The 25,874-nt window shown below is 39.2% G+C and overlaps 2 protein-coding genes across 2 annotated transcripts; both read left to right on the forward strand.

Moving 5' to 3' along the window:
* The first annotated feature begins 70 nt into the window (after positions 1-70).
* LOC134749206 (inhibitor of Bruton tyrosine kinase) lies at positions 71-23,874 on the forward strand. Its single transcript, XM_063684075.1, has 15 exons — positions 71-232; positions 1,015-1,371; positions 2,500-2,677; positions 3,243-3,460; positions 6,201-6,386; positions 6,768-6,995; positions 7,780-7,916; positions 8,492-8,626; positions 9,822-10,119; positions 10,623-10,745; positions 11,647-11,929; positions 17,117-17,312; positions 17,859-18,060; positions 19,282-20,493; positions 23,672-23,874. Exons 2-15 carry the CDS (start codon positions 1,213-1,215, stop codon positions 23,801-23,803), a joined length of 3,687 nt encoding a protein of 1,228 aa, XP_063540145.1. The 5' UTR covers positions 71-232; positions 1,015-1,212; the 3' UTR covers positions 23,804-23,874.
* Positions 3,926-5,007, forward strand: LOC134749227 (tetraspanin-1-like). Its single transcript, XM_063684114.1, has one exon. It carries the CDS (start codon positions 4,016-4,018, stop codon positions 4,988-4,990), a length of 975 nt encoding a protein of 324 aa, XP_063540184.1. The 5' UTR covers positions 3,926-4,015; the 3' UTR covers positions 4,991-5,007.
* Positions 23,875-25,874: the final 2,000 nt, after the last annotated feature.

The following is a 25,874-nucleotide window of genomic DNA, read 5'->3' on the forward strand; positions in this document are numbered from 1 at the left end:
ACAGTGACGGCGGATCAAATTCGCTTGGCCAATTTTTTATTTTAGTATCAATGCAATAAATTGCATTAAAGGCATTAATCTCTTTCGTAACGCAATCTCTTGTGTTTATGTGACCTTTGCTAAGTAGAGGCTAATGTGTAGTTATTTAAATAACAATTCTCTAACGTAAAATAATAATGTATAAGAATTTCTTCGCAAGCAAAGAAGTTAACTCAGCTGTTTTAATGTAAAGGTATGTTTACGGGCGATATTAAATATTTATCACTAATATATTAGTAAAATACCACCCGCCTATTTACCTTTTAAAAATATTTCAAAGTATTGCGTAAACTCGAATAACTTTGCCGGTTGGAAACGACCTTGTAGATTTTGAAATGTTATTCGTCCCACTCTCCCACTGCATGTGATGCATTACTGCTACAAAATACCTCGTAAGATTTGATAATATTCTTGTTTACTCTATGCACTCCACTGTAACATACTTCTCTAGGTTATTTAAGATAAAGAATATTACGAGTTCGGTCTAATTGGAAAATGTTTCTACAGTTATAAAGAATTTATTGAACACAAAGAAATAAAATTTAATAATGTGTATGCATAATCATTTAATTATAATAATTGAATAATATGTAAATAATTCCATTTTTTGTAAGTTCTGACCTCAATGAACAAATAAGATATGTAAATAACATGTATACATATTTAATGACTAATTTATAATAATTGAATAATATGTAAGTTGTGACCTGTCATATATCATTAACAATCAAGGTTGTCTATGTCTAGGTATATATAATAGAATTAGCCAATAGTGCATCAGTATTTTCCGGCCCCCTTCATAAGGCATAAGGGTGTCAGGAATTATGCAAAACTGAACCCTATCACTGAAATAAAGTTCAAAATCAGGTGGGAAACATATTCCCTCTGCCTTTTAAAGGCTTAAAGTTATTTGCTATGAACATTAAATTGACACTTAGTTTTATTTCTTGACAAAATATTTTTTCTTGTTTTCAGACTGTCATCAATACAATTCCCGAGCACTAGGCTCCTGTACATATTATAGAAATCACACGTTTAGAGCTGTAATCATATCAGAACTATTTTCATCCTCGCACAAATATTGACATCAAATATAAATAATATCAAATATAAAAAATATTTTATTACAATAATATCTAGTACTATCCTTAGAAGAAAACCAGGGTAAAAATTATGAGTAAGATAGACGTAGATTGCACCCGCCGGTGCAAGTCCCGGCTTCATGGACAGGCTCTAACGGGAGCCATTACAAAGAGATCTGTCAGTGATGAGGCACTGGCTAGCTTCATTAGAGCTACATGTGCTAACTTCATACAGGCTTTTGATTTTGAGGTATGTGATATAAGAATAAGATTAGATGGTGTGTTTATTATAATAGCAAAATATTATTTAAGTCTGTATTCTTTGTTTATATTGTGCTTGAAGGTACTTGCTGATTTCATTTATTAATTACAATTTCATTGATAGCTATGAGATATTTACAGGTATTCATGTTTAAAGTTGAAGGAATTTATGTAATTAGATAACCTTAAAGATAATGACAAACCCAAATAAACAATTTGTCTAAAAAAATCTTAAAACTTCATTAAAACTGTCTTTAGTTACGGACACTATGCAGATAAACAAAATTCATAAGGCTACAATGGCTACATCTTAATTTAGTCGGACTCGCCCACCGAGGGTTTCGTACTTTGTAGTATTTGTTATTATAACGGCAACAGAAATACATCATCTGTGAAAATTTCAACTGTCTTGCTATCACGGTTCGTGAGATACAGCCTGCTGACAGACAGACAGACGGACAGCGGAATCTTAGTAATAGGGTCCCGTTTTTACCCTTTGGGTACGGAACCCTAAAAATAATCAGATTATTTTGTAGGGCTGCCATAAATCAGTTAGTCTCTATATTTGTCTTAATTTTGAAGTACATTATAGTGAGGTAGTGTCTCTACTGAGACCAGTATATTTTACCTTTATATTTGAGTTGTGTGTAAAAAAATATTTGAAAATGAAAAATATATTTATTTTGCACACAAAGATGGGAATTTGCAGATGGAGTATACATGAGGTCCAGGTTGCGCGCATACAGCGGTACATTTATAACAGTATGAACAGGGGTCCCCAAACTAGGCATAGCCTGTATCTTGGGCGACCAGTTAGTGAATTAAAAACTAGATTAAAAAAAAAAAAAAGTATGTCTAAAGGTGAAGATAGGTGCTAATGCTAATAACCTTAGCTACTAGGGATTTACGTTGGTCAGTCTGTCAGTCAAGTCTCTTAAGGCTAAGTGTCTATACCTATAGGTTAAGTGTCTAATTATGTAACATAGAGTACTACTACATATGAACAGAAATTGAGGCTTATGGCCGCGATATTTAAAGCATTTTACAATTATACCAATTATATTTTTTTATTTTTCATGTAAATGATTTCCCTGATCTATATTTAATTGTATTATAGGGTCGCACAGCCCTACACATGACATGCTCCCGCGGCCGCGCACGTCTCATGGAATGGTTGGTCCGCCACTCCTCGGAAGCGTTCGTCAATGCCAGGGACAGAGAGTCTGGTTACACCCCACTGCATCGGAGCATCTTTTATGGACAAATACACACTGCTGTTGCTTTGATGAAGATTGGTAATTATTGTACCTAAATTTTGCAACAACACTAGCAGCCTTTTTGCAAAATTGTTTTTAAAATGCTATTTGACTGAAACATAAATGTTATCGAAAGGGTATAGAAACAGTAATGTAGATTAAATAATACATCTACATTACTTACATAATGTGTATAAGTTACAAAAAAATCGGTTCAGTAGTTTAGATAAAAAAAAATTAAAAACATTTTTTTTTTCCTAAAAACCTGCAGCATTTTAGGGTTAATATTTTGTGAAATAGCATCTTACATCTGAGCTAATAAATTGGCAAAACGGCAATCAATTTGGCTTCTGGGGCCGATGCCCCATAAAAACACGTCTATACCCTTTCAAAAACCTATAAATTCGCGTTATCTGATATCGTAACGGTGGAAAGCAGAGGTAACTTTTTCGAGTTGGTAGAATTTATCATATCGGCCAGTGTAGACGTGCCTCGCGCGCGCCGCCTTGGCCGAGGCACGTCTACACTGCCCGTTTTGTGCGCGAGTAAATTGCCTCGCGCGTATGGTCGCGCAGGTGGTTTACAACTTTGTACCTTGTTCTAGGTGTCAACACGGACATAGTAGACAAGGACGACTTCAGAGCCCTAGAGCATGCCATGCTAGACCGCCAATACATGTACAAGCACGAATGCACGCAGCCGAGCGACGTATATGTATGGGGAAGCAATTGCAACTATACTCTGGGCACGGGGACGCAACAACCACGTGCGGTGCCAGAGTTACTGAGCTGTTTTAGCCGGTCTAATGCCATGGTCCGCCAGGTTAGTTAAAGTAAATATGTAGATAAACCATAGTTATATCGGTACACGGCGGGAAGAAGTTGATAACTCGAGATTTTATTGAAGAAATTTGAACTTAAAATAAAATTAAGTTTAAAATTTCTTCAATATTTTCCCGTCATTTATCACCTTCTTTCCGCCGTGTACGGATATGTATGTACAAGTATGAGGGCTTGAAGCACAGTGATGTATATGTGTAGGGCAGCAATTGTAACTACAATGAATGTACAAGCACGAAAGTACGCAGCCGAGCGACTTATATGTATTTCCAACGAATCTCTCACTGTTTCCATTGCAGTGGTGTTTCTAATTACTCGCCCGTAATTTTTGAACATTTCTAAGCAACTTATCCCATAATTATATGGAATCTGTGTTGCAGCTTCTCAATTATAATCAAATTAACCTTCTTACTGTTAACCATAAACAAATCAACCATGCGCATCTCAACACTGGCCGTCAAACCGGCGGTTAGAAAACCAGTCAATATGTCATGTCAAAAGTCGCAAACAATCAATCAAACTAAAACTTTTTATCAAAATGCACTCCGTAATGTGTCCTAGAACCTGTCTAGGTTTCACCAACTTCTTATTCTTCTTCGTCGGACTTATAGGCTTCGGTATTTGCTTATGGTGCTCTATCAACACGGAATTATTCAGAGACTTGAACTACACTGTAACTAGAAGCGAACTAGTTGGTGTTATAGCTAACTTTGTGAACCTAAAGCTGTGGTTAACGCCTTTAACGACAGTAATTATAACTTCGGCTATCGTTGCGATGCTGACTTCGTGTTGCGGCATACTCGGCGCTGGCTGCAAGACCAAATGCGCAATGAAATCATACATCTTCCTAGTTTCCGTTATATGCTCGGTAGCTATCTGGTTTATCTACATATCCTGCATCTACAACATTTATTCTGATAATGACAAAACACGCAAGTTTCTGCAAAGCACGATACGCACACAGTACGGAAAAGACAACGATCTGTTTACATCGCTATGGGACTATATAATGGTAAACTACGAATGCTGTGGGGTCGTCGGTTTAGCTGATTTCAAGGATTCTTATTGGATCCAACTGAACCCTGATAAATTGTTTCCAGTACAGTGTTGCGTTTTACAGAATCGTACGCATCTAATACCTTTAGTTAAAGAATGTCAATCATCACTAGATCCAGGTACGTTTAATGCGATCGGATGTTTTCAAGCATTAAGACAATCGTTTGTGGATAGCAAAGGACTTATTATATTTTCTTGTATTGTGTGTCTTTGCGCGTATGCTTCATTGATGTCTTTTGCTTATTGTGTGTTGAGAGGGGAACCGTTGATAACTGACACGGATGGTTATATCTACGGAGCTCGGCGAGCGCGCCACGCGGAGCCCGAGCAGTCTGAGAGCTCTCTGCAGAACATGATGTTTGTAAACGATGCGTCCGAACCGACCACGAAAGTTGTTAGGGTGGTGTCAGCTGTGAATCCTTTCCAGAAGTACAAATATTATCCCGAACAAGTGTGATTTTCTACGTTTGTTAAATAAATATATATACACTGCATTTTCTTTTCCTTAAACCACGTATTTAACCCAATCAATTATTATGACCGTAACGGTGGCTGCAGAAAATCCTTTTGATTAGGTAGGTACTTATTACGCTCTGAGTACTTATGGTAAAACCTATAAAACATATATAGAAAAAATATATAACTTACAAATAAGATTATTGAAGACACTTGTACCTAAGCATATCAAAAAGAAGTACGAAACAGACTATTCCCAACTTTTCAAATACTGTAATTTACTCCCAGTTCAAAATATGTGTAAACTAGCCATACTAACAGAAGAATATCACCATGTTACTAAACTAAAAGAACACAAAAGATGTACAAAACTAAGATGTCTACAGAACCAAAACAAATATTGTATACCCAAATATAACAACATATATGGCACTAGGCTGTACACATATATATTACCTAAAATATTGAATGATCTGCCAGAAGTTGTTTGTGCGAAATATTTAAATGGTAAACATATAAAAAATGTCGTTAAAATGCACTTATTAAAAACTAACGACACAAGCTATGTATACTAAGAATCATATTTATGATAAGATATAGAATATAATATTGTTTTTCTTTATGTTATTCTCGAACTCCCCATCGGCACACAAACCTCCATAAGGTTTTGCCTACGATGGGTCTTGTAATGATCTAAAAAAACTGTAATTTGCTTCCTTATTCAATAAATTAAAAAAAAAAAAAAAAAATTCTGTCGTGTGTATTGTCGTATGTGACCAGATATGGAACCCACCAGATGTGGAAGTAGGCCCACTACTTCGTAGAGTTAAATTTTACTCAATTATGCTCTTCGTATTTCTACACTAACCAACACAACCTCCACTAGTATGTTCTAAACTAAACTTTGTCAGATAACAGACATCTATTGATCTGCTTTATTGCCACACCCAGGAAAACCTTCCTTTTACCCTTCTGTATTTTGTACATTTTGTCAGGGTATATATTTTATATATACTAGGTAGTTCATATTCAATCAAAACGAATCACCATAAAACTCGTACAGAATACGTACATTATTAAATTTTCTAAGCTTTGTCTGTAGGCGATAAGCAATAAAGGTATCAGTGCCAATCGTTTTTCGAAGATTAGTTCTGTTGTCTTTAAATTTTTTACCTTTTTTCCCCACTTATACCTACAGTCAATCTTCGCAGGTGTGTCTGGGCAAGTTCCACAGCCTGTGGGTCTGTGGCGGTGAAGTGTGGGCCTGCGGACAAGCTGGGCGCGCGGGGGCCGGGCGGGGAACACTGTTGCGCCCAGCGCCGCTGCGTCTACAAGAACCCATACAACAAGTCGCCCTGCTGCTGGACTCTACTGTGTTTCTCACGCAGAGTGGGACGGTGAGCACATTGTTAAACACTCAGTATTTTAGGTAGGTACCTACTGGGGACAAGCGGGCGGATGGCGAACACTTGCACCACGCGTCTCTGCGTCTATATGAAGTATGTTTGTTTCGTGTGTTCCAAAGTAGCATCAAAACTACAGGGATAATTTCGGCCATTTAAACTATTCTTCTTTATGGCCCGGGTAATACAAGCAACATTTTTAATCTACTTACGTAATGCATGGTCGAGTTATAGTTTTTCAAACGTTTTACTTGTCGCAATGCAAAATGAAATTTATTTCTTTACAAAGTTTAGATTTTACTTTTAATCTAGACTAGACAGAATTTACAATTCTTTAGCGATCTCAAATGTATCTCTCAATGTTCTACGTTCCAGGTACTACAATACACCTTAAACAGCACAGACACCTCCCCCATCACCAACAGCTCATCCCTAAGGCTGCCATCCACGAAGCCCCTCCTCAAACTGTCCCAGCCGATAGGGCTGTGCTCCGGCCGCAGCCACGCTGTGGTGTGGAACAAAAACGCTGTGTACACTTGGGGTGTGAACTGTGGCCAGTTGGGACATTCGCAAGATGATAAGATTGTTACTGCACCTAAACGGGTAAGTACCAAGAAGAATACAGGAACTGGTAAAAGTAAACGTAAAAGCTCTTTATTATTTTAGGAGTGACATCTTAGAATCCCTTAAATGTTCAGAAAAGATGGACAAATACTCGTAAGAGTCGTGACTGCACCTTAACGGGTAAAGACTTGAATGACCATCGATGGATTTTATACCTTTTCATTAAGGTTTATGAATGGGGTTGGCAACTGTCAAAGGTTTGCAGAGATGGCGCCATCATAGCTTGCCCCTTTTTCTATGAGATTTGGCTTAAAGGGCTGGCATCCAGGGCATTAAAAAAACAAAAATTTGGCACATTTCTAGGGATTGACAGGGCAAGCTATGCTGGCGCCATCTGCTAAACACTTCGACCGACCAACCCCATTGTCAGGTAATATTGTGGACGCTGATACTTTGTCCGTATTGGCAGTAGATAGTAGACGGTGATACCTATTATTAGGAGTGACAGTACTCTGCCTCGCAGGAAGTTAAGGCGATCAAACGAATGGGTAATACGGAAAGATACTTGACACTTTAAGTTGTATAAATTCCTCCCCAACAATCACAAATCGTGCATCATCCTTCAAGCGTTGAATAAGAGTGCTTTTAATACGTGGGTTTAATTGTGGGCTACACATCTGCGGCGCGAAACTGACAAATATTAAAATGTTATGACAATATGTTAAAATGTATACTTATTTAGATGCAGTCTCAAAATTACGATTATGATTATGACCTCCAGTTCTGTTATAATATTCATGTTACAATATTTCTTAAATTGTAGGTGGCAATATCCATGAACAACAAAGAAGAGGCCATCATACAGTTAGTAGGCGCCGGCGACGCGGCCACCGTGATCACGACCAGTCGCGGCGACGTCTATCTGCTGCACAAACACATCTGCAAGAAGATCGCCATCAAGTAAGTTATTATTGTAGGCTATATCCAACAACAAGCATACAGAATAGGCGCGGGCGACGTCTATCTGCTGCACAAGCACATCTGCAAGAAGATCGCCAAGAAGTATAAGTTTTTCATTGACCTTCGGCTAAATGTTGATCTTCATCCAAGCTGTTTAATTGTCACGCCTCTGTCGACATGGCACACTGTCAGTCTGGCATACGCCTACATACATAACGCGTTCTGTATTTCTTCGAATGGATTTCTTATAAGTCTTATAACTCTAATCTAGTTACCTGACAAGTATGTGAACCCTAAGTGTAAGGGCTGAGTGGAGGCTCGCTCGGCGGGGCGTGCAGCGTGGCGTCGTGCTCACAAGTGATGTGATGTGAGCAGCGTGAGCGTGCACTAAGGCCGCTCCTATACGTTTGCATTTGTTTAACATGCACGCCGCACGCCCCGCCCTAACGCACGCCCAACTCGAGCGTCCACTCAGGCCTTACACTTATTCGGGTCGGCACTCGTTTACGCAATTACGCATTGAATATTGAAAACCGATATATGTTAATCTTTGATAAATATTTTAAATTTTCCAGACAGATAAACCTACGGCAAGTGTGCGTGGAGGCGAAAGTGAGCGAGAATGGGACATACTCGCGAGTAACAGTGCTGTTGCTGACTAACGTGGGACAACTCATGCTTTGGCAGGACACCAACAACCAGCTCACCAGGTAAGCCTTTCAACCTCTTGTCTGTGTCTTCCAGTGATAGGAATAGGCAGAGTATAAATACCTAAACTTGGTAGAACAAAGTCATAAAGTGGAGACTGCCTTGCGACAACATTTTTTTCAAACATACTAATAGTATTATAAATAAGGTGAAAAGCAATGCATTCCTCGTTTTTGTCCAATACAATCAATATAGGCCAGGAAATAAATGCCCAAAAAAAGTTATAGAGTTTATATGTTTTTACTTCAGAAAGGTGTCAATGTTGATACCATAAATGAATTTAGCACCCCCGATTTATACGAAAACGTTACCAAACTCGTCCTAGCAGCTTTACTGATGTAGATAATCAAGATAAAAATGGGAGCTCTAAATAAACCTTCAAGAGCGGATATCTCAAAAACTATATAAGATATCAAAAAAATTGACCTAATAAAACTTGTAACAAATTAAATCACTTTTCATTTTGTTAAAGTGGCCATGCCGCTCAGACCCATAGTTTCCGAGATATAATCGAAAAACCGAAAAATTTAACCTTCAAACCCCTCTCCCCCAGCACCAGGGTTACGGTCGGGGACTTTTGATATGGTCATCTCCTTACTAGTCCAAACAAAGCTACGAAGTTAAAAATTGTGTTCCTAGCATTTCCCTCTATATCTTCCTATTGCTTGGCCTAATAGGCGTAAAATAAAACAACCAATTTTTTTTGTATCTTTCTATGTATACATTGTATACATATTTCTTAAATCTAAATACACATATCTCGCTACTTAATGTAAATACAAAATTATTTAAATTATTAGTTGTAAATATGATCCTGATTCTGACGACATTGACGATATAATTTAAATAATTTTACCCTATTTATAAAATATAAGGATCCTTACCTAATTTTTAGTCATATTTTGAACCCATGATTATAAATTGATGATTCAGAAATTCAGACCAGTCGCATTTCGGTGAAGGAAAACATCGTGAGGAAACCGGACTAATCCCAATAAGGCCTTTTTTACCCTCTAGGTTGGAAGATCAGATGGCAGTCGTTTTCGTAGTATCTAGCAAAATGACAGGACAACGCGAGGAAGATGATGATAGATTGAAATTTCCTCATCGTAACAACATTTGTGTTATACTTCTTTTTACATTAAACAATATCATTCTGACTACATAAGAGTCATTTGTTTTACTTTGTTTTAACAGATGCGTCTTCGGTCTAAACCACCAAACAATAATAACCCACGTAACACTAACCCACGACGCGTTCTACTTCACCACCAAATACGGCGAAGCCTTCATTGGCTACATCTCTCGCAAGGCCACGCCCCCCGCGCCGCAGCCAATCAGGAAGGAGAGGGAGCGAGGCAGCAACAAGAGCGCGCTGGTGAAGTTCCTTGAGAAGGACGACTGTACTTCGGCGCGAATTGTGAGGATACCGAATGTGCACAGAGCCGTGGCCATCGTAGTGGACAACGAGGGGCTGAACTTCGCTTGCTTACAGGTAACTTTTTAGGGTTCCGTACCCAAAGGGTAAAACGGGACCCTATTACTTAGACTCCGCTGTCAGTCCGCCTGTCACCAGGCTGTATCTCATGAACCGTGATAGCTAGACAGTTGAATTTTTCACAGATGATGTATTTCTGTTACCGGTATAACAACAAATACTAAAAACAGAATAAAATAAATATTTAAGTGGGGCTCCCATACAAAAAAACGTGATTTTTTGCCGTTTTTTGCGTAATGGTACGGAATCCTTCGTGCGCGAGTCTGACTCGCACTTGGCTGGTTTTTGTTATATAGTTTGTCAAAGGACTGTCTCATTTCAAACATAGACAGAGAGAGTCATACTATCTTTGCCTTACACTAGTACTAGCACCCAAAAGAAAAGGATAAGTATAGTTTTCTTTGTTCTTATTTACTGTCAATTTGGTTTGACCAACTATAGTTCTACTATAAGCAAGAATATTATAAATATTAGTTTCCAGCAACGTATTTTGTTTCAAGATAAAACCAACGTGCGGACTCACATCCCTACCTGAACTGTCGCCCAGCAGTTTTCCCAAACACATGGAAACCCTCATGGAGACAGCAGCTGAAGATGACATCTTGCATGACGTTATTTTGAAGGTAATAAAGGTTCCTATGATGTAGGTACGAGACTAAAAGAGTAAAAATAAATTACATTTTATCAAAAAAATATTGTACAGCAACTATATACATAAACGCAATATTTCACCGACAAAAGCGCAATTTTCTTATATTGTCCATAAAATGGGCTCTCAGTAAACCTGACGTCACGATCACTTATCGTTTTGTTAGAAGCGTTTCGCGAGTGAAGTACGACTGTCGGGCTTTGACTATCATTTCTGACTTTTGTATTGCTTTAATGCAATGGGTCCCGTATAGACATTTGATCCTAAAAATAAAACCTGATCGATTGATACCATTAATAATAAGAAATAAGCGGTTTTGACTTATTCACAATACTAGTGGTGGTATTTTTTTTTTATACTACGTCGGTGGCAAACAAGCATACGGCCCGCCTGATGTTAAGCAGTCTCCGTAGTCTATGTACGCCTGCAACTCCAGAGGAGTTACATGCGCGTTGCCGGCCCTAACACTCCTCTCCCTCGAGCTCTGGCAACCTTACTCACAGGCAGGAACACAACACTATTAGTAGGGTCTAGTGTTATTTGGCTGCGGTTTTCTGTAAGGTGGAGGTACCTCCCCAGTTGGGCTCTGCTCTAGATCTGGAATGACATCCGCTGTCCTGTGCCCTACCACACAAAGCGAGATGTCATTCACAGTGCCCATACCTCTCTTTTGGACGTAGTTTAAGGACATACCCGGGTCCAATTGCTATAACTGTTTCAAATTTTAGGTATCTATGTCAAACGGTCTCTGAGAAAAACGCATTTAACTGATTTGCAAGACCGAAGTGATCCCATAAGTGTTCCGTTTGTCAAAACAAAGTTTTGCATGGAACACTAAAAATTTGTCATCTAGCCTATTCACCCCTATTCAACAGGTCGGCACTAAACTCTACCCCGCCCACATATTCATAATAGCCTCCAGCAGCGAACACCTCTACAAACTATACCAGGATTCCATAAATAACGCAGACGACAAACCTACAATCAACATAGAAATGCACCCAGAGGTATTCGAGAGAATACTCCGATACATGTATACTGGGACTTGTGATGTGGCAGAATTAGGCCCTTGCGGCTTGAAGATAAGGAAGGAGGATCTGAATAGCTTGAAAAAGGAAAAGGACGTGGAGATAGAGTTAGAAGAACAGAATTTCCCTGGTATGTTTGAAGTGAAATTGCAAGTTATTTATTAATTCTAATTTGCTAATGCGTTTATATGCTTTTTAGGGTTCCGTACCTAAAGGGTAAAAACGGGACCCTATTACTAAGACTTCTCTGTCCGTCTGTCTGTCACCAGGCTGACGGTTCATGAGATACCATGAACCGTGATAGCTAGAGTTGAAATTTTCACAGATGATATATTTCTGTTGCCGCTACAACAACAAATACTAAAAAGTACGGAACCCTCGGTGGGCGAGTCCGACTCGCACTTTTCCGGTTTTTTTAAATAATACTTCATGGCATCATGTGATCAGTTGGAATCTTGATTGTGGATAGCCAATTTTTTATCAGATCTCACTTAGATATTTCAGCAATAGAAGTAGGCATGTATGAACATTTATTTATTTAAATATATCTATAATGGATATGTTTAAATATAGGTATATTTAAACATATATCCATGAGGCTTACTTAAGTTTAACAGAAATTATTGTATTTGAATAAAGTTTGCACAGACTATTAAAGCCAATTTATTTTTCCAGAAGTTTAGTAATTTGACAAATCTATATATATATTACGCGAGGCCGATTTTTGTTCATCCCATCAGATCTACAGTTATGGTCCGATTTTAATAAATTATATGTCATTTGATTCGTCTCATGCTACAGATTTGCAATAAGCTCTTAGTTTTTTGATTCTTTCCCAAAAAAGTACTAAAAAGTTAATTTGAAAAAATGTACCACGTGACCTTTGTTCTGACTTGAGATTGAATTGAACTCAAACCTATATATGTGAGGTATGTAAGGTATCCAATCCATTCAAATATTTGTTTTGAAACTGTAACATGCATACACCACACTAAAAACAATACACTCCTTTTTTTGGGCAGTCGTGTAAAAATTATATTAAAACACCATAAAATTTTATTATTGTGTTTGACAACATGTCAGACATGTGTCATCCACATCGTACTCATCATGATGACACATGTTTATTAACCGACTTCAAGATTTCAAAGGAGGAGGTTCTCAATTCGGTTGTTTTTTTAGTTTTTTTTTTGTTATGTTTGTTACTCCATAACTCCGTCATTACTGGACCGATTTTGATAATTCTTTTTTTGATTGTAAGTATATACATACAGATTGGTCCCGTTTTTGTCAAAAAGCAGTTCTGATGATGGGAACCATGAGGAATCGAGGGAACTCCTCAAATGTTAAAGGCATAATATAGTGATTTTAGTATTTTCATCAACAAATCAAGCACTTACATTTAAAAAAGTGACATTTGATGAAGTGGAACTGCTGATGATGATCAGAACAGAACTCTTCAATGACGCATAGTTCACGTTTGGCGATTTGTCCTCTTCGTTATGTTTGTTAAGCAAGTTAGGTTTTCAAGAAACATTTTTGTCAAGCTCGAGTTCTGATGATGGGATCCATGAGGAATCGAGGGAACTCCTCAAATGTGAAAGGCATACATATAGTGATTTTTGTATTTTTATAAACAAATCCAGCACTTCCATTTTAAAAAGTGACATTTGATGAAGTGGAACTGCTGATGATGATCAGAACGGAACTCTTCAATGACGCATAGTTCACGTTTGGCGATTTGTCCTCTTCGTTATGTTTGTTAAGCAAGTTAGATTTTTAAGACATATTTTTGTCAAGCTCGAGTTCTGATGATGAGACCCACGAGGAACCAAGGAAACTCCTCAAATGTGAAAGGCATACATATAGTGATTTTTGTATTTTCATCAACAAATCCAGCAATTATAGGTACATTTAAAAAAGTGACATTTGATAAAGTGGAACTGCTGATGATGATCAGAATGGAACTCTTCAATGACACATAGTTCACGTTTGGCGATTTGTTCTCTTCCTTATGGACCCAAACCCAAACTTGGACCCGGACTCGGACCCGGACCCGGGTCTGAACATGGACCCCAACTCGGACTCGGACCCGGACCGAACTGACCCAAACCTGGACCCGGACAGCCGGACACGGATCCGGACTCGGATCCGGACCCAGACCCAGACCCGGAAATGCTACTAGAAAAGTGGGTTAGGTGGGTGGGTAGCTTTTGAACTGCGATTCTCACAGAACAGAACTGCTATCAGAAAAGTAGGTTAGGTTAGGTTAGAGCTGTGACCCTTACAGAAACGAAATGCTACCAGAAAAGTAGGTTAGGTTAGGTTAGAACTGCGACCCTTACAAAAACGAAATGCTACTAGAAAAGTGGGTCGGTTTACCTCTTTTTCTACATAATTAGGCAAAAGATGCTGTCTTTTTCATTTCATTGTCTGGAATCTAAGAATGCTTTCAGCGGCATCCCCCATTGAAGTCGGTTTTTTTTTTCTTAAAAATTATTTTATTGTTGCTTTGGCACATAGAAGGTAGGATCCTATAGAAGTGGCTTACCGCGTGCGCCCGTGAGGGACAGAATTTGTAGCCCACCAGCCCACCATAAACCATACAAAACGGTGGGGAAAAGCATCTATATTTACTTCAAAAAGCACGTATGGCGAGGTTTGTTCTTATGAGGATGTTAAATGATGTCGGATCTTTAAGGTAAACGGTCAGCCAATGGGGTTGGCAACTGTCAAAGGTTTGCAGAGATGGCGCCATCATAGCTTGCCCCTTTTTCTATGAGATTTGGCTTAAAGGGCTGGCATCCATGGAATTAAAAAAACAAAAATTTGACTCAATTGTAGGGATTGACAGGGCAAGCTATGCTGGCGCCCTCTGCTAATTATGTCGACCGGCCAGGCCAACCCCATTTTCCGCATCGGTCCGCGCCCTTGGTGCGGTGCGGCGTATGTGTGATCGTATGTAAGAGCCGTAACAGACTACCGCACCGCACCGCGATCTTGGTGCGCCACACCCATAAGTGAGAGCGAGAAAGAGAATATCTCGAAAAGTCGTATTGGTGCGGTCAAAATCTCTTACTCGCTCTAACTTATAGCTGCGTCCTTAACGTATGTACAGTGACAACCTTGCACACTATCGATACGTGCGCCGCACCGCACCAAGGCCGCGGTGAGGTGTGGTAGTCTCTAACGGCTTTTACGATAGTCTGTTAAACACGGCTATAATATTCCTTTCTCGCTCTAACTTAAAGCTGCGTCCTTAACTTACGTACGGTGACCACCTTGCGCACTATCGATACGTGCGCCGCATCGCACCAAGGTCGCGGTGAGGTGTGGTAGTCTCTAACGGCTTTTACGATAGTCTATTAAATACGGCTATAAAGCGGCTAATACATTACCGCACCGCACCAAGGTCATTGTGTGACTTACTTATAGGTGCATCGCACAATGACCGGTGCGGTGCGGTAATGTGTTAGGCGCTTAAGGTGGGGGCCGTACGCCGAGAGCGAAAAAGAGATATTTTGACGATACCAAGGTCGCGGTCCAGTCGTTGTACATACTTTCAAAAAAGTAAATTTAAAAAAAACTAAATTAGGTTCAAGGGCTTGACACTCTTTGATAGAGAAAGATAGTCTTATTGCGATTCCTATAAGAGGAAAGAGAAAATAGTGCCATGCTTTATTTTTATCACCGACCGGGCATTTTTTCATGGTCGGGTTTGCTATGATGGCATAACCCGACCATGAAAAAATGCCGAATGAAATGGAGGCGATGGCGAAATACCGAAATTTATAAGAGTGAAAGAGAAAAAACCGGCCAAGTGCGAGTCGGACTCGCCCACCGAGGGTTCCGTACTTTTTAGTATTTGTTGTTGTAGCAGCAACATAAATACACCATCTGTGAAAATTTCAACTGTCTAGCTATCACGGTTCGTGAGATACAGCCTGGTGACAGACAGACGGACAGCGGAGTCTTAGTAATAGGGTCCCGTTTTAACCCTTTGGGTACGGAACCCTAAAAAGGATTATGCTGCTATACATGAAACTGTCAATACATGAATATGTATTTCTCTTACCCCTGGTCCATGGACACTATATAAAGAAGCCAAATCTACGAAACGTACGAAAAGTGTCCATCAAAAAACAGTAATTAGGCGGCGCCACCATACACCGAAATACTACTAAAAACAACCTACGTAATTTGGTCGGGTTATTTGTTGCCTTATATGGTTCATGTTATACACATGTCCCAGAGCCTAACTAGCGCCACCGGAGAGATTAGGAACTATTATTTAAAGCTGAAAGCGGTCACTTTTGCAACAATTCTGCTTCTCCTTTCTATACCATCCATACCTTGGTCGCTCGGTTTCATGTCTATAACTACGTGTATATACTATGTCTATTATTAGGTCAGAGGGTCTACCGCGAAAACCGAAATTCGCAAATTGCGGGGATCTTTCTCTTTTACTCCAATGAAGGCGCAATTTGAATTTCGATTTTCGCGGTATAGCCCAGACACGGAATGTCACGGAATGTTTGTTAAATGTTTGTAAACTTCAGTTTCATGAATAATAGGAAAAAGAGAATAAAATATTAATTATACTCTAGAGCCCTATGAAATTTTAGGCATGAGAGCCAAATGACAAGAAGGCATCCTATCCACGAAATCTTGATTTACCGTATCATATCGCGGTCGCGTATTATGATTTTTAGTTTAGAAAGATGCGAAAAGATAGACAATAATTATGTCTTTTTTGCATCAAAACTAACGATCACAAAACATGCTGGTAGGTGCTACGCGACCGAAATATAATACGCTAAAATTATACAAACGTGTCGCCATTTTATAAGAAATAATTATGTGTAAGATTTCATATTCTGTGGGTATAGTCAGCATCAAATAGATAGTGACAGCCAGTGATTCATCTGAAGACGTCACATTTCCTGATTTCATTAAGCGTTCAGTCTTAGGCTGCCTGTCCACAGAAGCGGAGCGATGAGCGAGGAAAAAATCCACCGACTGAATGGCATAAAATCTCCGCTCTGAAATTTTAATGAAATTCTATTGCTGGATTTTTTCCCCGCTTACCGCTCCGCTTCAGTGGACAGGCAACTTAACTTTTAGAACCATACTCTAGCGGCGTTTTGACGCCGCAACAGGTCTCTAGTTTCATATAATACCTAATGTAAACGCTTACAGGGCTCAGTGCCACTTTAGTATATTTTTTTAAATTAGTATGTTAAATTCGCTTTTAGGACTCTTTACTCTTTATGTATTTAGTGTAAAATTTTGATTTAAAAAACTCACTTTGTTACAGATAACGCCTCAGAAATCTCAGCGTTCAAAGTCTACAAGCACCAGGACAACAGAAACAAGAAGAATCGCACCAAACGCAACGAGTGTAGCGTGGACACCCCACCGCGCAACTTGTACTGCGACCCTGTGCGCCTGGTGCAAGCCGCCGCCAAACGGCTGCATGTCATGGGGCTGCACAAATTGCTTGATAAGTTCTTGTAAGTTACATCAAAAACATGTAGGTACTGTTGGTACAAGATTAATGTGCCGATATGGCGATAAATATAAAGTAAGAAAACTGCAACAGCCACCGCCACTAAAGACCCACTAAAAACCAGCGCCGCGGATTGCCGCGGCATTATGCTGAATGCCTATTTTATCTTCCTACGGTTTTGTTTTTTTTTTTTTTTCATTCTTTCAATTCGCATTATTAGAGAGCGCAACTCGCATTGTATAATTTACAACTCTGCAAGCATGGTTGATTTTGGCCATACAAAAAATACCAGTATTAAAGAGATGCTCCCTTGCGCGTTGCAGGGCCCGCCTCTCATGGCCTGAATTGGAAACTTACTTGGCATACAACTTCACTTCGCACAAAAAGAGGGCTCCTTTGCTGCCCAATTGCCCATACAAGTCACGCACGGCGTTGCACTTCAATAGCATCTACTGCTTCAGCTGTCAAACTTACGTACACAAAATTTTCTTCGAAAGTTCTAGCCCAAAAGTCCTACTCCTACTGACTTCATCAAGTTTTCTTCTTCCAGCTACAAAGACGGCAAAATCTGCCTTCGAGAGAGCGCTACATTCACCAAAAACCCGCCAGTTTGTTGGGACAGAAACAGCCTGCAAGAATTAGTCGACACGAGTGTTGTCACCAAAGATGGCGCTCTTATACCCGCGCATAAATGTGTACTAGCGGCGAGGCTCGAGTACTTCCACGGCATGTTCATGCACTCCTGGTCCGAGGTTAGTAAACAAGTTCGATTGTTCGAGAGGTTTTAGACGACCATTCCTTTTTAGAATATTGTTTGAACTGAGGAACTGAAATTCTCTTTACTTGTTAGTGGTATATTTTTCTATTCTTCTCCTGAGCCTATTTCCCATGTCTCTTGGGGTCGGCCCTCCTAGTCCGTAAACGCCACTCTGGGCGTTTTTGTGTCATTTCTGGTTTTAAATCCGTCGTCTTCATGTCTTCGGAAATGATCCCCATCCAGGTAGTCGGTCGGCGTCCTGGGCCATTCTTAGGTTGTTCAATTTCCATTACGGCTCTTGTTATATGCTCTATGTTTCGCCTCATGACGTGACCGTACCACCGTAAGCGATTTTCTTGAAGCTTGTCAGTAATACACGCAACTTTAAATGTTCCCCTTATGTATTCGTTTCTGACTCTACCTTTCAAAGTTACACCACCAGACCACCGCAGCATCTTCATTTCTGTGACGTGGAGTTTTTGTTCATCTGATTTTCGCGTGGCCCAGCATTCGGATCCATACATTAAAGCTGGTCTGATTGCTCTCTTATATATGTTTCCTTTAATTTCTACAGGCATCTTCGCATCGCAGAGAACCCCTGTTAATGATCTCCACTTTAGCCACGCAGCTGTTTTGCGGTTTTCTATATCTTTGTCGATAGATCCTGTAGATGTTACAACAGATCCTAGATACTTAAAGTGGTCCACTTGTTTTAAGGGGGTGTTGTCCAGATATGGTTGCTGCAGCACGTTGGTCGATGTAGATTTTCCCGAGAAGTTACAGTACATGTACTCAGTTTTAGTTCGACTCACTCGTAGCCCTCTGCGCTCCAAAGCTATGCACCATGCAGTTAAGTCAGTTTGGATCTCTTGTACTGTTTCCGCTATTAGAACTATGTCATCAGCGTATAGAAGGGACCAAGGAGCTGGTTTTTGAAGGTCTACAGTGACATAGTTCATTACCAGGATGAACAGTAATGGGCTAAGAGTAGAGCCCTGGTGGACCCCGACATTCACTTCGAACTCCGCACCAACACCAGCAGGGCAGACAGTTCTAGTCTTTATATTATGGTACATGTCCTTTAGAATTCCGATGTAATATTCAGCGACTAGTTGTGGTATATTTTACTATGTCTACCAAAAAACTGTCTTGAAATTACACATAAACCTAGTCTGTTTAGCCTTCAATTAAACCTTGCCAATTATTTTTGTTACAGAGTAAACTATCATCAAAAGTGACCTTGCCAATCAGTCACGGCATCCTTCTACCAGTCATAGACTTCCTGTACACAGACTCGTGTCCCGAAGTAGAAAACTCGGACAGCATCGACTTTATATGCAGTCTGCTCATAGTCGCCGACCAACTCTTCATAACGCGCCTTAGAGAAATGTGTGAAGTGGCCCTTTCCAACCTCATCACCTTAAGAAACTGCGCAGAACTGTGCCAATTCGCACACACTTATAACGCTACTCAGCTAAAACAATGTTGCATGGAGTTCATATCGCTAAATATCAGCAGCATACTTGAAAACAAAGCTCTTGAACTGTTAGAAGTAGAATTATTAGAAGACATCTCTAAATACTATTGCAAATTTAACCCTATAATGTCCTCTAGAGTTATTACACCCTTTTATAACGCACCCGACGATGAAGTAATAGATGAATTTGCTAAAAACTGCCCCGTTGATTTAACAGTTACTAATGAAGATCTTAAAAAAGATGACAGCATAGTCGAAACTAAGAAGAAGAAATCCAAAAAGATTGAATACACTGAGAGTGAAAAAACAAGGATGCGATATGAATCCGTCAGTTTGACGTCTTTAGACTTATCTAACGATATTTCGGGTGACGTCACTTTATCCTTAAGTAACATAGCTATAGAGACCGAGAAAGCGCTTAAAGGGAAGAAAGATAAATGGATAGAAGTGCCATCATGCCAGAAAGTTGTCCAAGCGAGGCTTAAAGCCCTAAGCAGCGCTAAGGACATTTTAAATGAAACTCCAGTAAAGTCTTTCACCAAACTCGCTAGAAATAGTTCATCAAGTGCCATTAACACTCCAGAGATTCCTACGTCATCGCGCATGTCAGTATCACCAAAAGAATCCCCAATAGCAGAAATGGCGTGGGGATCGCCAGGAAATCTGGTCATAAACCACATAGGCCCTAAACTCTCGCAAAAGCAAAGGAAGAAGTTAGCCATGGAAGGAAATAACTACTCTCCTCAGAATCTCTCCGAGTACTTGGATGGTAAAGGAGTAGGTAGCCCTCCAGACAAGCCCAAGAATCCCTGGAAGATAGTGGAAGTGCCGGTGGCCAGTAGCAGCCCTAAGCAGAAGAAGGCTATGGAGTTCAACCAGATCCTGGCTGATCAGAAGAAAATGAAGGATGACTCTTCAAGGATCATGACGAAACCGTTGTTTTTAACTCAGGTAACGTTTCCTATTTATTCACTCTTTATTAGCGTTTTATATGCGTAGCGTTTTATACTAGTGGTACCAAAAATAAGGTGTGAAAACGCGGATAAATTACATCACAGCATCATCATCATTACAGTAAAGCATTACCTCACATTACACCAGTATAATGGATAGTGCCATGTAATTGAGATACTGCGTTATTTAACCCCAATAAAACCAACACGTGTGAAAGAGAACTCATTTTAATAAATTATCTTTTATAACGTAATTAAATAATTTACTGAATCACCAAAAATTAAACTTGCACGTTATTAGATCGCGCATTGGTAAAGCAATATTATTGTTGTGATTGACGTAATAAATTGCCATGAATCTGTTTTGGTAAAATTATCATTAAAAAATGATTAAAAACTTCAATCTGTCAAAAATACCTACTGTGCATAAAAAAGACCATACCAAACAGTCGAATGTCGAATACTTTGCGTGGTACAGTGAGATGACATCAGATAGTGATGTGCCGTTACCGTAAATTACGAGAACAAAGAGAATCGTCGGGTAAATTACGCGGTAACGTTCTCCGTACGGGTAATTATCGAGAAAGTTGTCTAAGTTTTCATTTTTCTAAACTTTTTTAGACAGAATTGATTTTTATTTAGGTAATACAATCTGTACTGAAATTTGCAAAAAAATCTGTCTACAGGAAATAGTTTATTACCAAAATTACCGTAAATTACCGCCGTAAATTACGGGGAATCTTCCCCGCGAATGTTCTCGGGTAATTTTTCCAAGAGAAATTTTAACTTTAATCAATGATATAATTAGATGTTAGAGATGAAATGCACAATAATATTAAATTGTTTTAATAAGTTTCATTCGATGTGCGATTTAAAGTGTTTTTAATGAAAGTAGGTGCTTGCCTAACGAAAAATAAAGTGAGTTCTTTATTATTTCAGCCAGCCTAATTGTATAAAATCCATCTCATAATGAATAAATTTATTCTTTATCACTATAAGTGTTTTAAAATAATACAAAAATAATAATAATGTGTAATTAAAAAAAAAACATCAATATTTCAATAAGTCATATGTAAGCAAGCATTGATGTTTAAGATAAAGATAGATTTGCAATGGCTTACTAAGCCATTAATGGCTTGGCTTAAGTGTGTTTTAAGATATTTTATTACTTTACATCTCGTGTTTATTTTAAGTTAGGCTATTATATTGGAAACAGGTAAGCGCTTATCAACTGGGTTCGCAATGTACCATTTACTGCAGGTAAAAAATAACACGTGGAAACTGCATTTTTTGTACAGTTTGGCTACTAACGGATTAAAATGGTTCCTGATAACCTTCAAGATCCTGCATTCACAGTGCTCGACTTTTCTACTCGTATGTCCTGTTATTCGTCTTGATAGCGCAATTAACACATGAGAGGATCTTTCAGAGTGGTCCCTATTACTGACTAACAATAAGAAAGCTTAGATTGGTCCGGCCACATAATGAAACGAGATGACAGTTTGCCAGTTAAATCCGTCAAACATCCCTACAAACACGAGGTCCGCACAGACTGCAGCCATGAAGGTCATGCTAAACCTTCCACCGCTTCACCTACACATACAGGAAGGCCACCCCCTCAGCGGCAAGGTTGCGAAACCTCAACGACCTCAACATATGGTCTAACCTGGGAGCTCGGCACACAATATGCCTGGAAAAGGTTTACGATGACTTTCCAATGCTCAGAGCAGGCACAAATGTACAAAATACAATTATATGAGGACGACAATCACGGAGGACTTAATACCCGTGAGCTCAGAATCTTCACTAATGGGTCCAAAACAGACAGTAGGTCGGGCTCTGGAACCTTCTCAGAAGACCTGAACGTTCATTACCACTCCGCTAGGAGCTCATAACTCAGTATTCCAAGCTGAGTGCTTGGACATCAGCAAAGCGGCGGCTACCATCTCTGCAAGGAAGGTAGTAGGATCCTCCATCCACATACTATCCGACAGAAGAGCACTCTTAATGGCCCGAAGCCATATATTACATTAAAACTCATACATGAATGCCATGAACGACTAATGGAGACCTCCAAATGGCATACCTGTATGTCATAATAAGAAGCTCACCCTTCAATGGATTCAGGGACACAGTGGATCCTGGGGTACCGACGGTGCGGACGAGCTTTCCAGGCAAGGATCAGGTGCTGAGGCGATTGGCCAGGAATCGATTCTCCCGATGCCTTTTAACAATGTACGCTCACTGCTGCTGGAACGTACAAACCACGACACACAGCACAATGGCTAAACCAAGCTGGAGGCCGACAGGCCATACCTGGCATCAACGAAGTCGCTCTTCCAGGATCCAGAAGGTCGCCCTTCCTCTTGAGGGGTTGAGGTGGCAGGACTAGCCTCCACCCCCCCGTCACGACGAAAACCTGCCCGTGCTACAATACAATATCCTCACAACATTCCTGGAAAGACGAAGACCTCCCGACACATGGTCGTTCAATGTCAAGAGGGAGATGAAAGCTCAGAACCTTACCCCTATACCCCAGCATAAAGCGCTTTGGCTCCGCCGTACAAGAAAGCCCAGATAGAGCTGGGACCTTATCTTAATAAGGAGAAATAAACCACGTGTCAGATAACGTTACTACACTTAATAATAACAACGTTAAAAACATTTAAATATTTGAAAATTACAAAATTTGTAAGCAAAATTCAATCTTAATTTAATATACTTCATGGGTAAGTTACCGTAAATTCTCGGTAATTTACGGTAATTTTCACTAATGAGAATTACGGTAAGTGCGTAATTTCACGGCGGCACATCACTATCAGAACTGAATCTATCCTCAACAAGGGTCTACTCTGTTAGTATTTTTTTATGTTTTGATCGTAATTTTTCAGGCGGTTTGAGACAATAAAGTTTTAATTAGTTATTTCGTCTATTGCATAGCGTTTTAATCCATTGTCGTCTCGCCTGCCTTTAATTTAAGTACCGACCACACCGAAACTTGACTCAGCGTATGCGTAAAGACGTTGCGTTTTCAAGCAGTTCTGTCCCACCACAGATAACAGCCACAGCCATTGGAAAACCACAAGATATTCTATGGCAGTTTTGTGTGGTGGGGAAAGCGATGTGGCCGATCTTTTAGAAGGCTCACTGATTATTTATATTTATTTTATTTCCAGTTGGAAGACAAGGCAATAGAAGAGCTGGAAAGGTTCTACAATGTCCATGAACTAGACGATGAACTCATCACCGTGCGGCGCATCGAGTTGCAAGTTTCCTCACCGCAATGGATACATACTGCCCCTAAGTGAAGCGCGCTATTTTGTACTTTTTTATTATGTGACTACAATATTTTAATTTAATAATAATGGATTGACTATGATTTTATTTGGTTTTTATTAATGTAAGGAAGGTTATTAGGTAATACCTTATTTAAAAAAACTGTAAATTCTAAGAAAACATCATGCTTCTATCAATCAATTTTTAAAAAAGTGAAAGCTTTTACTATAGTATATTTAAATTATACTAAAGTATAATTACAAATGAAATGAATGGAACAGGAAGTCACAAAACATACAACAACAACTGTACTTACAACAATCAAGTCCCCAAGCCGACTGGTCATCGTGGGGAGTCAGACCATAACCCTCAAAATCAAAATAAACGCAACAAAGTAAAAACAAGGAAGAAGGTTGGAGGAGGCCTTTGCCGAAGGGCAAGCAAACAAAGAATAGAAAAAAGTAAAAATGGGAGATAATAAATAAAATATGTAGAGTTAATGTGAAACTGTTCTTTGTGTTGTAAATAAAGGCTATTTTATTATATTTAAACTGCAATGCACTTATGAATGTCTAAGCTGCACCACAGCCCCGAGAAGATGTGGCACAAGAAACTTGATGGGATAGGGAATATTACGCACAACTCTGCATAGAGAGCGCCACTAGCACATACTGAGGGCCTACCACGAAACACAAAAATCAAAATTTCGTTATCTGCCTCTCTATCACTTGCATATTCGACATTTCGAGCAATATAGAGGCAGAAAACGAAAATTCGATTTTTGCGTTTTCCAATAGGCTCTCTGTATGAGTAAACAAACCGCCTTGATGCATCAATGTCATATATATGGAAAACTTCTGAAAAAACTGTTTGAAGGCATAGTATGGATAAGTTACTCTAGTCTATAGTTTACAATATGTGCTAATGCTGCACTCTGGAGGCAGAATGTTGCAGTAATACCCCCTAGGCGTCCGGTTTCGAACGCCATCTTGATATTTAGCCTCGTGATTAATTCCTTTGTTTTTTGCTCATTCATATTGTATGCCTATGCCAAGAGCAACCAGACAAGCTGTCTGCGGAGAAAGGCTAGCAGTAAGCAGTAATATCTGAGTAATATTGTTTAAAGTGTAATATTGATAGCTTATTAGAAAAGAATAGAATAATATTTATTCAGGCAACACATCATTATTACATTACAAAGATACATTAACAACAACAAGAAAGAAAAAAAAACAAAGGTGAAAAAATGCAAAACTAACAGATAAGGATGTGAGGCTGAAATGGTCTCCACTCAGCAATGCAGTTAACAGTATTATACAGTAAACTAATGCAGTAGTGTGCAGTGAATGGAGAATTAATCTTGAAGCGCGTACCAACATTTTGGAGTCAACAGCCGGTAACCCACGTGCTTCTTGTAAAGTCCGTCCAACTATCGCTTTACAAGAGCCAATAAAATTACCGTACACTGTTTTGTACTAACCGTATAATTTTAGTAGTATTTAAAGCTCCTAAGACCTTGATACTGGCGAAATAGTCCCACTGGACTGAAGCCATAATTTTAAAGAATGAATGAATACCTCCTATTCTTCTTAATACTATACATTAAATAGCTGATGTAGTTGGCGTTGTGATTTATGCCCAGCATAACCAAGCTCATATAATATGTATAATACAGGGTGTTGATCAAATAGGGCAGCAAGGAAATTTTTGAAACTGTGATTTGTTTTCAGATATTGTTTGTGGGAGTAGTAGGTATATTGCGATGCTGAAATTTAGGAACAATTTCTTGCTATGGAATGCTGTATCTAAGATAGCAAAATAATGCTCTCAGGTGTGAAATCTGAAACTGGATGCAGCATGTAAATTTGTATTTAATCAAAATATTCACTTCAAATTTACCTATTTCACATAGTTTCAGACAATTACAGATGTGCAGTATGGGATTGCAGCTTTATATCAGGTAAAGAACATAGGGAAAATATGCTCACTTTGCCTAGATTCTAAAACAAAAAAAAGATGGGGCACCCCTGGCTTACAGTTGGATTTCCATTAACCTTTGGGGGGTAAGTATGTAAGTAGCAATAATGTAAAAGGAAAAACATG

Source organism: Cydia strobilella, chromosome 18 (genome assembly GCF_947568885.1).
Source record: "Cydia strobilella chromosome 18, ilCydStro3.1, whole genome shotgun sequence".
Taxonomy (NCBI): domain Eukaryota; kingdom Metazoa; phylum Arthropoda; class Insecta; order Lepidoptera; family Tortricidae; genus Cydia; species Cydia strobilella.

Bases quoted from the DNA above. Each gene is read 5' to 3' on its own strand.
- LOC134749227 (XM_063684114.1), top strand. From the start codon at position 4,016: ATGCACTCCGTAATGTGTCCTAGAACCTGTCTAGGTTTCACCAACTTC.
- LOC134749206 (XM_063684075.1), top strand. From the start codon at position 1,213: ATGAGTAAGATAGACGTAGATTGCACCCGCCGGTGCAAGTCCCGGCTT. The intron at 6,387-6,767 runs GTGAGCACATTG...TCTACGTTCCAG, and splicing joins TTCTCACGCAGAGTGGGACG to GTACTACAATACACCTTAAA. The intron at 10,746-11,646 runs GTAATAAAGGTT...CCTATTCAACAG, and splicing joins TGCATGACGTTATTTTGAAG to GTCGGCACTAAACTCTACCC.